The following is a 13,916-nucleotide window of genomic DNA, read 5'->3' on the forward strand; positions in this document are numbered from 1 at the left end:
AAGAAGAGAGTGGGAGTAGCAGGGGAGGCAGAGAGGGGAAAATGGAAAAATGAAGAGATGGAAGCGTTACATGGAGCTCGGAGAAAGGGGAATGAGCGGGTGGCGGGGTTGGTGAGGACAAACGGAAGAAAGCAGGGGAGAGACGAAAAAAGGAAAAGGAGGCAGGGAGTCGAGATGAGTCGAAACATCCAGTTCCAGGTTGAAGTCGTAAACCTCTCCGTGCTCTGATCTAGGTGGCCACCATGGTCACCCCGCCAACGCATCTGACATCTCTCCTCTTCATCTCGGCTGTGGAACGCCACTCTGATAGTGAAGATAAGTAACATCCTTATTTTATGGCTCTTTTCGTGTCACATAACTCATGAAGTGAGCTAGAGAGGGAAGTCCTGTTCTATGTAGTTGTTGGTTTTGTGAGGCTTGGTGAGTAAAGAGTATGCACAACCCTCACATTACAGACAGTGTATGAATGAGGGAGAAAATGGAGCAGTGGTGGCACACGCTGACGACCAAAACATTTAGCCAAGCATTCATTTCAAGAGCAAGTGTGCATGTCATGTGCTTGGTACCTAATGTGTTTTTCAGGGCCGAGGAGATGAAATGCCGCCCCACTTCCTGCAAACACAAACACTGCCTCTGCGTCAGACATGAGAAGCTTTGTCACACACACACAGCCCTCGTCGGCACGTATGCACACATGCCTGTTCATGTCTGCGTGAGTGTGTGGATGTGTGTGTTGAGGAGAGGGCAGCTCTGGGAGTCACTGGCCTGGCAGACTGCTGTATTATTTTTGGGAGGGCTGCTCCTTCCCTCTGGAGGGCCTCATTGAAGAGTGCTGGCTCTCTCGGTCTCCCCCTCTTAGGCTCCGGGAGTCCGGCCAAGCCCGGCCGAGCAGGCTCGCTGGCCACTGCAGCGCACAGCCCGCTGGAACCGTGGCTTGTACACGGCCCAGCACCCACAGCACTGCGCTACACACAGATGGCTAGACTGCTTATTGGCAGTCGAGCATAACATTTTCACTGGTGTTCAGCAAGTGGATGAGGGGGGATCCCACCCCCGCTTTAAAAAAAATAAAAAAAGACAGAGTCCAGTCCTGTATCCATGTGCGTACAGCCAGTCAGTGTTGTAGGTGCTGATGTAGCATGAGCTGACAACAGTGTGCTTCAGCCACACTGGATAACAAAACAGCACCTATATGAGCAAGCCTCGGGGAAACCCCAGGAGATCAACCACCACAGCAGTCCCACAGATGTGAGCAGGGTGGAGGGTTCAGTGTGGGTGCGGGGGGGCGGGGGTTAGTAGTCCACTTTTAGCCTGGACTTTTTAATCGGATGGTTTGTGCTATGGGTGTGTGAGGGCATGCAGAACTCAGTGATGATGACCTCAAATTGACCCTAATCGAGCAGACTCATTAGTGGCTGGCTCTGTTCAAAGTTTCTTCGGCCCGTTATTTTACTGTAATCTTCTAAATGGGAGGGGGGTGAACAATGGCCAACATGAGGAGAAGAAGAGAGAGAAAGAGAGAGAGTAGAGGAGAATAAAAGACAAATAGAACAATTGAGAGAACAGAGTGAGGGAGAGTGAAAAAAGATAAACAAAACAAAGAAAAAGAAAGAAAGGGAGGACGAGATGGGGGAGAAACAGAGTCGACGCCTGCTTCCTGGCAGCCTCAGCTGCGTGCACATCTGTGTGTGAAGGGGTCTGAGCAGACCCCCACGTGTTTGCTCAGGTCGCCTGATTGCCTTTCCTTCCTCTTCTCTCTCCCACTAAAGACCTGCTGTCCTTCCTCTCACTCCAATCACTGCGGCCAAGAGAGAGGGCCACTCCGACAGACAGTGGGAGTGAGAACGGCTCCCACCGAACTGCACTCACAACTCAGAATTCATCACAAATGTTTCCATGAACATTTTTTTCACTTTTAGATATTAAAATAAGAGATCTTGCATGGGCTATTTAGTTAAACAAGAGTGTGATTTAGGGTTTGTGTTTGTTATTTTTCAAGTGTGTGTGCATGTGTGTGTGTGTGTGTGTGTGTGTGTGTGTGTGTGTGTGTGTGTGTGTGTGTGTGTGTGTGTGTGTGTGTGTATGTGTTTGTGTGTGTGTGTGTGTGTGTGTGTGTGTGTGTGTGTGTGTGTGTGTGTGTGTGTGTGTGAGCATGTGGGTATGTGCATATGTATGACTGTGTGTGACTCTGGAGCCCTTCGCTGGAGCCTGATGTCTGGGTACAATGGTCCAGCCTGGGGCCTCAGCTCCACAAAGAGGCCTTCTCTTAACAACGCGCCATCACAGATAGAGGAGGAGCCTGACCAAAGCATTTCCACGCTTTAGGGATCACAGAGCTTCCCTTGATACATCTGATATCACTTATGATTTTAATAATCAAGCATTCTTCATTAGAAGGAGACTCGAGCCTGATGCTGTTTGTGTGTGTGTGTGTGTGTGTGTGTGTGTTTACACAGGAGTGGTCGAGACAGAGCAAACTGAGGAGGCAGCGACAGATTTTACTTCAGTATTAAACTTTATTTCCTTTACTTTTGGGAGATGGAAAAAATGATAAAAACATACAGCTCAGGGACTTTTCATCTAAGATAGGTCAGTGTTTTTCTTTACGTAATAACCACGAAATTAAAATCATAACAGTTTCCATGTGTCCTTGACGAAAGCTTTAAGAGTGAAAATAAATTATTGTAGCAATAATTATAACATCAAATATAACAACAATAATAGCAATTAAGCATTTATAAACACTCTATTTACTGTGTCTTTTTTTCATAAAAGTCCATTATTAAAAACAGGTGAGCATTGTGGTGGTGTACAATCCAGCATGTGAGGAGAGCACTGGTTTGCGGGTACTATAGTCTGCATTGGACTGGTTCGTAACAGAGGTGTACGGGTGCTGTAGCTGTCTGTGTTCAGCCAGTCTTTACACTTCCAGCACTGAAGAGTCTGTCTGTCCACATCAGTTACTGACGACAGCCGGGGGATGGACAGGGTGCACGGATCTCAGTATATAATGAGATGAGGTGAAAACAGCGGTTCTTTTTAAGACCTCTCGTGAGTCTCCTCTTACAGGGTCAAGAAGAGGTGGGTACCAAAGTGACTTAGTAAAAATAAGCAAAAAGAATGACAAGCGTCTCCATTCACTCCATTCCTGCAAGCCTCAGTCACCCTGGGGGAGTCACACGCAAAGCCCTCGTCACATTAGGTCTTCACAGAGTCTGCTAAAGTCCTGCTCTCTGCAAGCGTCCCATCAGTGAGGTCAGGCGACACACGACCTTCAGTCATTAAGTCCAACTGAAAGTCCCTCCCCTCCAACCACTGTACATGACGCAACAAGTCTGCTCAGCTTTCAGCGTGATGTGGAGGCCATTTAGTGTTAATGGCAATGTGGTGGCTCCTACAGGCTGAGAAGGAGTTCTTGAGGAGCCTCAGTGAGGCTCGGCCCAGACCGGCGAGCGATTGGAGTGGTGGGGGTGACCAAATGAAGGATGAATGGGCGTGGGAGTAGGCAGCATGTGTCCCGAGTGGCTGAAGTGGGGCAGGTGACCCATGTGGGTCATGTGGCTTGTGAGGCCGGGTGCACCACCAAACGGAGAGGCCTTGTCCTGCATGCACTTGGATAGCTCGTCAAAACCGTCCCCTACTCGTTTGTTCCTCTTGGACTTGCTGGACATCTTGCGGTTGCGTGTCTGGATGCCTTCTTTCTTCATAGTCAGGGGTCTGTTGACCTGTGGAAAACAGCACATTAGCTCAAAGCCGCACTGACAGAGTGAATTCAACATTATTATACTTAAGGTTTATTTTGCTGTTAGTTCCAGCTCATTATTTCAAATGGCATCAGGAATATGTCACATATTGCATTGCCAATTAGGATTTACATGCATTTCTTTCATGGCAGTCCAATATGAATGACGGCAGTGTGAAATAAATGCTATAAATAATGAGCAGCTGTTTTGCATATATAGCTGCATTATAAGGCCAGTCAGGGGCGTCTTTTAGCTTTTGTCTCATTTAAAACCAAACAGTCCGTCCTGGTCAATATGAATACATGGGGATGAGGGCCTGGCTGGAGCTGAAAGGAGCAGCCTCAGACAAATCCCCATCAGTGTAACCGACGCAGTTACACTGAATGACAGTCCCACCCTGCAGCCTCTCCGGGGAGTAACGCCCCCCATTGAAACAACGATGGATTAATAAAAAAGAGGACCGGTGGGTTCTGCTCGACAGGGTGAGCAGGCTTTGCCTCCACACTCCCACAGCTCCTCTGCTCCTAAATCGATACGAGCTGTCCGCCCACTTGACCAGTTAACGACCAGCACCCCCCACCTCCCATATCACCCCACCCCTCCCAAAATCTTACACTTCAAATGCAGCGTTTGTGTTTCTGGTATGTTTTTTTCAAGGTTACTTACATTGTGCAGTTTAAAGTAAAGGCCGCAGGCGTTACACACCGGGTCCCCGTTCCCGTTGCGCCTCCACAGGGTGGTGGTGGTGGTCTGGCAGTTTGCACAGCAGGTGCCTGCCCGTCTTGCGGCGGACTGAAGGAGACAGAGAGAAACACATCAGGAATAATGACACATTCACTTGTTGGCGAGAGGTCAGCACGGACGCTGAAGTGGACATAAAAACAGTGGTGTTGTTTAGACACTTATAGCTTATCATGATCATCTGTTATCAGAACCACACTGCATGCGGTTAATGTGTGATTTCTGCCTCAGCGCAAAATCAATAAGGGACAGAAAGTTTTTCTTCAATTAAACGGCGGCACGTGGATTTTTGTGAGGTTTCAACTTTGAACGCAGAGGCATGTGCAGAAAAGCATCAAAAGGAGCGACACTCAGACTGGAAAAATCACTTAACTCTTCTATTAAATCAATTGCATGTATGCAGACCGCTGCAACCATGATCGAATTTTCTAATTTGTGCAATAAGATATGGAGACATTTTTCTGCGGAATGCCTATTTGTGTACACGCCTGCTAGGAAGGATCATATTTAATGAATTAAAAAAATAAGTAGGCTATGCTGGTATATTGACATGTTATAATGCGAGCCTTGTATAAACCCTCTATTTATCCTGATCCAAGGAAACTGAGCTACAAGTCGTGTAAGACCCGGTGTCCTGCCTGGCTGTGCGCTCCTGCGTCCATTACGGATCAATTCTTCACACTTAATAAGAAACATTAGCTTTACATGCAAGAACCCTCCGGCTCTTTGCTTTGCGAACTGCATTCAGGGTTTTCTTTTAATTAATTTCAGGTGGACTCGTTGCTAGCGACCTGTTCATTTTTTTATGCAAAATAACCTCAAATAAAGGCAGCGTTTTATAGTAAAAGCCGCTGCGCGTTAAGAGTGTGCCACTGGCCACCGAGAATGACAAACAAGAGAGTAACATAAATCCATTTATTTTCCAATCCCCGCCCCTCACGGTCTGTCTCTTCACACATAAGCGGCTCCTACAGTGTTGTGATAATCTCTTTACAGTGTATGTCAGGCTGGCCATAGAGAATGCAGCGCGCTGGTTGAAGGCGGAAACAGCCGGGAGCCTGACTTCCTTATCTGGCCGGGCAGATATCCGGATAGGAAACAACTGGATGCCCCTTTGAACACAACTCTGAAAAACACTTGAGCTGAAAATGCAAAAGCTACAGCCACATGGGCCGAGCCAGTGGAAAATGCAATGGACTTTTCACGAGGAGGGACGGCGTGGATGTGGTTAAGGAACAACACGAGAAAAATATGATTAAAAAAAATTAGGTTTGGCGTTTTAAAAAACCCATCAGAGAATATCTCTGCGGATCGCCTGATAACGGCCAATTTATTGGCAAGTCAAATTACCAGCTAATGTTAATGAAGACCATTAGACCCAGGCTACAGCCTCTGCAATCATAATTAGGCTGGGCACATGAAAAAGTCCAGACCTCTTTTTTTTATTGCTGTAAAGAGATTATAGCAGCAGTGAAACTTTCGATTATATAATTTTAAAAACAGTAATTAATCGGCGATTATTATTATCATTATCATCATTATTATTGATGACGTTGCTGTTAATTTATTTAAGTTACTTACACTTATTAAGTTAGGGGCACAATGGAGTGGTTATCTTAATTTCTACAGAGCACATAACCCATTGATCCTCATTATTAAATGACAGAGAAAATAGTTTTTATTTGTATACAGTTGTTTGTAGCTATTTTCTAAAACTTCACAACAATATGTCCATAAAGCAGCCACTTCAATATGAAAGAATAAATCACTCTTATTGTTCTGAACAATAAAGGGTTCATGAGTTACTGAACAAGAACAATAATAATAATAAAAAATAATAAAAGACGATAAAAAATAATTTGTGTACTCTTGTTTGTGATTTTAAAATGAATCTAAATATACAGTTTTATAAATTGCTTCATAATCCATGAAGTAGATCAAATGTGGGAACATAGAAATATGTCCAGCCTCAGTGGGGTTAATGGTAGAAGTGTCTGCAGCTCTGGAGCAGTGATACATCAGCAACAACAATGTTATGTGTCCATGCTGCTTTTCATTTACTCAAGCATGGTGTTAACTAAAGCAGCATGGGCATTGGTATCAGTAACAGTATCAGAAGTACCAGCAATAATGATAGCAGGAACAATGGCAATAGTAGCAGTATTGTAACAGGCCATGAAGGCGGATCATCGGGGGGTGAGAGGGACAAACAATTCCAGGAAGATCATAGGGAAAATATAACTTTCCTGGAATTGTGCTGCCGGCATCTGCTTTGTGCTCATATTTGGGTGCCTTCTCTCAGAGTAAAGAGATGTGGGGAGAGAAGCAGGACTCACCAGTCGACGTTTGGGCTTGATAAGTGGTCGGTTCTGGCCGTTCATTTTATGGTACAGTCCACAGGCGTTGCACAGGTAGTGGCCGGTACCGTCCCGTCGCCACAGAGGGGTGGAGGTGGCACCGCAGTTTACACATTCACGGCCCTCTGCATATAATTCAAGAGAAGGAAACAAGAAAAAAATTTATATAATTAAAAAGTTCACTCTCAGTCATAAGTGCACCATATAGCAGCTGTCCAGTTCAGTCAGGCAACTACACAGAGCCGAGCGACACGAGCGGCCCCGGATGGCCCTGTAATATGAAGTCAAAATCTGTCTGCCCATATGAGAGCGCAGGTGTACCAAGTATGCATGGCTGTCATGGACACAGACACCTCTATGTAAACCGATCCAGAGTGGGGAGGCCAGAGACAGCCAGAACATGTCCAGAGGTGTCCAACAAGAAGAATGAGACTCACCATCAAATTAGGACTACATTATTTAGCAGCTCAGTGGGCACCCATGAGGGGAAATATAAGTGTGCGGTGGTGGTATTAAATGTGCCCGGACAGGGTTGCTGTCTTTGATGAAAAGCTTCCCTGCCAGTTGACTGCAATTAATATAGAAATGACTTTAAATGCAGCATTATTTAGTTGAAGTCTGTATTATTAACTGTCAGATATTTAGTACAGTATCTAGGGTAGACTTTACGTGCATACCTGGGCTCTTCTGTGTAAACCCCCCCCCCCCCCTGCTTTTTTTTACTTATTCCCACCCACTCTCTTTCTCTCCCATACAGGTTTGACTGACTTCAAACAACCTGTTGCTAAACCGACCGATTCATTTAATTCAAGTATCCCTCTCTCCCTAGAGCATCATCTCATTATTCCTGATATAATGCCAGCGACACCCAAAGTCCCACCCTTGCTCTACAATGGAGTCTGACCTGAGTAAAAAGCTATGTTCCTTTTGAAATGCACCTAAGCGCTTTTTTTTTTCTTTCTTTGTACCTCTCTTCTCTTTCTCTTAAGTGTTTCACAAGTCCGACAACCACATTAAAACAGACTCATTAACACTTTAAATATTCATCAGCAATGACTGAAGTATTATGCAATGTTAAGTGTTGCAATAAGAAATTAAAAAAAAAAAAAAAAAAAAAAGTGAGATGAAAGCTTTATGTGAAAAGTTAGGGTAGACTGGAGGAGTTCTGGTTTTAACAGGAAGCCACATGACTGTAAGGTATATGTGCTGACAGCTGAAATGTCATTGTGGCATTTTGTACAACAATCAATCACCATTACTGGCACTGGACATCGACTTTGATAGATAAGAGTCTTTTTAATGCTGTAGCTGATATGTTTGTGTTACTGATTCAGGCACAGTCTGGCCAGCTTCTTTTAAATGTCACAGTATAACATTTCTCTGCTACAAAAGCTCACATTCAGTCAGATTATCAACCGGCGAGCGTTCCCCCAGGTGGATTAAGAAGCAACGGATGACAATGTTGATAATTGCACAACTACATTTAGGAGCAGCTTGTTAACATTTCTGCTTGTTGTCACGTTTGTCCATTAATTCAAAGTACAGCAGCTGGAACAATGTGGGGAAATTACAGTCCCATTATCCAGACTGAGTTGTTTTTCAAATGTCTGCACTTATTTCCCTTAATATAACACTATATTGAATCAGGTGCTTGTCCAGACAGTCAGATAATAGGCTGCGCTTTATTATAAACAATTTCACTGACTCTGAGAATTCTGAGTAAAAAGGAAAACCAATTATGTGCATTTTTAATCAGGATTACTCAACATTACTGCTCTCCAAGAGAGTGGATGCATAAACACAACAGTGTTATTGAATACACTCTCATCTAGAGAGAGAAGCAGATCTACTGTGGACTTGGTTGCCTTCACTTCATGTCAGTGCACTGGGCCAAGGCCATGCTTAAAAACACAAACAGCAGGGCTGTGTCGCCTGTGCTTTGTTAGTACTGGGGAGAGCGGTGGGCGGGGTGGAGGGTCGTGATTTGTTCCCTTGGAGGTATACAGGATATGGCAGGAGCCAGGGCGTCGTGACTCCTTCATTTTTTAAGTGCAATAAAGGCCACATTTGAAAGAAAACAAGGCTATGGCACGAAGAAGAAGGTATTTGACTTTCTGGCCATGACGTTATGGAAACCAGTCACAATGAGAGCTGGAGTATATTTTCTAGTGAAAGATGCATCACTTTCATTCGTTGTCAGCATAATAACTGCGTGGCCGGATCAACAAAACACAGCCTGTATATCTCACTGAATAATTAATTTGTTTAAGTCAGCCTGATCCTAATCATTCAAATCTCTCCTATAGCCTATACCAAAACCTGAATAGTCGAGTTTCATATAAGGTTGATTCTTCTTTAAAGTGAACAACCAAAAGTGAGATTGGACGATAAGATAAAACAAACGGGCAGGTTTTAGAGAAGAGAGAAGCGTCCGATATGAAAGTTGTCACTTTTTCAATTTGCCCACTAGTTGTGCTTTCAAAAGGTGGCATCAGCATTAAGAGCTACAACAAACTCAAATATAAAAAAAATAAAAAAGTAAAACGAACTTTTATGTACATTCTCGCATGATATTGCTTTGTCACCATAACATCACTTTTTCTATCAATTGTAACAATATTAAGTTAAAATAACAATATTAAATGGTGACAAATGAAACAAGTATTTATTGATGATGTGTTTGGTAAACTGTAGTGCAGCGCTTCACCGCTCAGCAAAGTCAAACTATTTCGTTAGGCCCTATCACTTTAATGTGCCATCTGATGTGAGGGAGAGAAATTCATTCACACATGAAACTCACCTGAGCTCGACCTGGCTTTGCTTTTGCATTTCGGCGTAAAGCTGGATGAGGACCCGCCGAGCAGGCTGCCGGGGTGGAAGAGGCTGCCGCTGTATTCGTGGGGTGTATGCAGAGGGTAAGCTGGGTAGGTGGGGATGGGGTGATGCGTCTGGCCCTGGCTGTTCATCGAGGCCAGGCCGCTGCGGAGTGGACTACAGCTTTCCATTTTCATGCCGTCCGTCAGCTGCACTTGGTACTTGATCGACTCCTTCTCGTCCATCCTGGTCGAGGTGGAGGTCGGAGAGGTAGGGCCGGGGTCCGGAGACACGTCTTTCGGAGGGGTAGGGGGGAAACTGTAGAGGTGCGGGCTGGAGTGGGACGCCGGAGTAAGCGACGACACCGGGGCTGTGCCGGTGCTGCTGCTGCAGGGGTAGCCGGAGCCGGTGGGGTGCAGGCCGGGTTTGCTGAAGTGGCTGACCGCCCATGCGTTATGGTGGTGGGCAGCGGACAGTGCTGCTTTCCCGGGATCCAGCCAGGGAATACCGGGGCTGTGGATGAGGTGTGGTCGGCAAACCTGGTTCCCAGTGAGGCGAGCTGAAATTCAAAAGAACCTATTTAATTTTTTTTTTCCACAATTTTGAATCCCTCTCAGATCCCCTCAACACAGCTGTCTTCCCATGAGTTTACAACACAAGTCACAAACAAATCTTACCTGTTAAATCCTCTGAATGACACAAATCCGACATTTAGTTCCCCAGTTCCAGATGTTGATAAAATAGTTAATTTAAAATAACAGATTTTTCCTCACATTTGCTTAATTATCCTGGACAGAAAGGAGTAGCCTCAGACTGTCCGCCTATTTAAAATGGCAAAAGGCCTAGTGGCTTCACGAAACTGGAAAAGCATAGCTACTCGCCAGGGCAGTATCTTTTCATCAGCTGCAGCTCTCCGGACTAAAGATTGTTATTGGTAAATTTGCGGTTTTTATTTTATATCCGGGAAGTGCCTCTCTCTCTCCCTCCAGAAACTCCTGCCCCAACAGAGAGGGGTTAAATGACATAGGAACTGACTATTTCCCTTTCCTCTCGCTGTCATTTGCTAGAAATTCCTTTTATGTCGCTGAGTCGGCCCAGAAATGTCAAGGAGGACTGTTGAAGTATTTTACTGCACATTGCATAAATTGTTAACTTGTAAAATACTTTTGCACAAAATGTAATGAATAGGCCTCTTCCACAAACAATAGCACCTTTATAAAATGTGGAGATTTTTTTTTTTATTCCCATAAGAGAAAAAGATTTTAAATTCATGTATCTAAGTTATGCGCATCTTACCGTGTGCTTGGCTGTAGGTGACCCTTGCCCGGGAATTGGTGTAGTAGGGGTTCCCTTGAGAGTCCAAGTGGTTCAGAAACATGTCAACTTCGTCCTGGGGCAGTAAAGGCGCCATGGGCTCCATGTAGTTGTGGCTCAGACTGTGGTGGTGAGAGTCCGGGTGCTGGCCGTTCAGCACTGCGTGATGGTGCGCCATCCACCGAGACTGGTCGGCCGCTGCGACCTCCATGACTGAGCTGGCCGTCTCCTTTTCTCTTAATGCCTTTCTGTGTCGCGCTACTTTTAGGCTATGTTTACCTCCAAGTGGCAGTTAAATCCTCCTTACAATATGGTTCCTGAGCTGCGAAAGTCTCGGCTGTGTTTATTTACTTCAGAAATAGAATCCTTAAATAACCCAGTCTCCTCCTTTCTCACCTGCAAAGAGACGAAAACAAAATGTTAATTCATATGAAAACATTGTGTCCGCTCCACCTCTCCACCTCTCCTCCCATGCACAGAAGAAGCATCCTTATATATGTTTATCTAATCATAGATGGGTGAAATAAACTTGGCACACTTCAGGGTCCTATATTACAGCTCGAAAACAAAGTAATGCACAGCAGTCAATGCATCCCGACTCCGCATAAAGGAAAAAAAATACAAATGTTTCCTCTGGATACCTGTTGCAATTTCGATCAGCTGACGGCAAATACAGCTTGGATGTGTAAACCTCCTGATCCGTGCAGTGCTCGGGCTCATTAATGAGATGTGGCGCAGACTGATGCGGCTGGCGCCAGTAAATTCCCATATCAAGCCACAGTGGGCGGGGCATCGGTCTCAGCCTATCACGACCAGCCCTGCCACAATTGGCTCGCCGCATCCCTGCTCTCCTTCTTTCAATTTCCATTTCCCTGCACCGAAAAAACTAAAAGACTTATCAATCAGCAGTGTAATTTTCTCCGGGGTCTCTCTCTCATGAAGATCACACTGAATGAGCTATCGGCCCTTGGTAATCTGTTTTTTAGCGGTTATAAGCCTAAAGACAGACATTTAACACGGAGAGAAATTCATTTGTATAACGTATGGCTTATTATTGATATGATTAATATTATTTAAAATGCTGTCACATTTAAGCCATCGTCACCTGTATGAGCCCATCTTAAAAATAGTCATGAGAATTTTATTTTAGCAATAAAAGAAATGTAAATCTTGCACCTACATGTTTTTTTCTTGTAACGATTTAAGTTGGTGATTGAGCCTTTCAATCCCACCTATAATTGTAAGTGTTGTTTTTCGCATACCTACTGCTGTTATGTAAATAAACAGTGTTTTCAGCACCTCTAAAACCAACAGAGGAGGAGTCGATTTATGACCCAGAAATTGGCCCCATTGTTGGGAGCGCCTAATTGTCTTTAATTAGTACCAAGGCATTCCTCTTGTGAAAACAGAGGGTTTGTCTCGGGGACAGGGCCATCAAACACAGTTTGCATACTAATGGCGCCTCTTTCTCTCTTGGTGGCACCAGGGATGGGCGCAGGGCCTTACCTATATGAAAACCGGTTGGTGTCCAACAAAGTGTCTCTTAATGCCCTCATTCAGGAGTCACAATAACACTTAAATCAAACCAAGTAAACTGAAGCATATTGTTTTGCTATTATTGTTACACTTAATATGTACATTTTGATAGTGGATCAAAAGATAAAGGTTTTGTTTTTTTTATTATTATATTGTATCCTATTTAATAGTAGAATTGACCGCAATGCGTGCGTAAAACGCGCTTATGTCCACAAAGATAATGGCCTGTGTGTGTGTGTGTGTGTGTGTGTGTGTGTGATTGACGGGGAATAATTGGAGGGTGCTCAGAGCCTAGACTGGTCGCCACGCCGACGCCGGGACCTTACGTCACAGAATCAGGGGTGGTGGTCGGAGTTTGTGTGAAGCTTCTGAAACCTTTACAAATTCTCCAGGTAAAAGACCCCTCATATCATAACTCTGATGACATGATGCACCTCATCAGGGCAACAATCATGCTCTCATCTGATACTATACCTGCTGTGTGTGTGTGTGTGTGTGTGTGTGTGTGTGTGTGTGTGTCAGTCATCAGTCAGTAAATCACTGGCATGTTACCAGGGGCAGTGAGTTGATGAGCTCAGCCCTTTGAGCTTGTCAACTCCTAAAATCAACAAATTAGTGCATGTGGGGCAGCAGAGGGCTGACTACCTGAATAACTGACATTCCACTGAAAAGACACAGCACAGTGGCAGGTGGAGAGAGACTTTTTTAAAAAATCTTAATATGGTTATTTATTGTAACTTCAAAAATATTGTATTATAATGCACATCAGCAATACACTGTGTGTGTACCTACAGTGAAAAGAAGCTTTTCTATGTTGCAGATTGCTACCACACATGAAGCAACAACGATTCCCTCTGTTTGACTGGATGAGCAGCAATTCTCCTGATCTGGACAGTAGTGAAAGCACTTCTTCTTTTTTTCCCCACTGTGCACTGTTAAAACGTGTCAGTGTAGCCTGCAGTGGTCAGCATGTGTGCCTGCATGCGATGCATTCTGGCTGTGCTAACTACAAGGCCTTAGAGAGTGGGTCAGGCTCAGACTAGCTGCTGCAGCATGCCCATTGTTGTTTGCATGTTTGCCAAATGGATTACTCAGCAGGATTTAGCCCTCTGTAATTTATACCTTCATTAATCCCATTTGTATCTGTGCTGGAACAAAAGATGGGAGAGGGTGAGGGTTAGTGAAGAGGATAGGGTGGTGGTGGTGGTGGTGGTGGTGGTGGTGGAGGCGGAGGCGAGGGAGAGTGTTGCTCTCCCTCTGTCTTTTCTCAAGGACACAGCAGTATTGTTTCACACAAGGATGCTATCCTAGACTAGAGAACACTATCCCTCTCACAACACCTCCTGCACGGGGTGAGAACTGTGTGCAACAACTGTATCGCTGTGCAGCCACAGTGGCTAATGAACAACAA

At 44.8% G+C, this 13,916-nt stretch overlaps 1 protein-coding gene across 2 annotated transcripts; it reads right to left on the minus strand.

The window, feature by feature from the left end:
- Positions 1-2,530: 2,530 nt before the first annotated feature.
- Positions 2,531-11,180, minus strand: gata2a (GATA binding protein 2a). Of its 2 annotated transcripts, none has more exons than XM_053315755.1 (5): positions 10,952-11,180; positions 9,642-10,214; positions 6,821-6,966; positions 4,410-4,493; positions 2,531-3,725 (listed from the first exon to the last, which is right to left on the minus strand). In XM_053315755.1, exons 1-5 carry the CDS (start codon positions 11,178-11,180, stop codon positions 3,426-3,428), a joined length of 1,332 nt encoding a protein of 443 aa, XP_053171730.1. In that variant the 3' UTR covers positions 2,531-3,425. The 2 variants fall into 2 exon arrangements, with proteins under 2 accessions (XP_053171730.1, XP_053171729.1); XM_053315754.1 differs by having other exon boundaries at positions 4,410-4,535.
- Positions 11,181-13,916: the final 2,736 nt, after the last annotated feature.

The sequence above is a fragment of the Scomber japonicus genome, chromosome 3 (genome assembly GCF_027409825.1).
Source record: "Scomber japonicus isolate fScoJap1 chromosome 3, fScoJap1.pri, whole genome shotgun sequence".
NCBI lineage: Eukaryota > Metazoa > Chordata > Actinopteri > Scombriformes > Scombridae > Scomber > Scomber japonicus.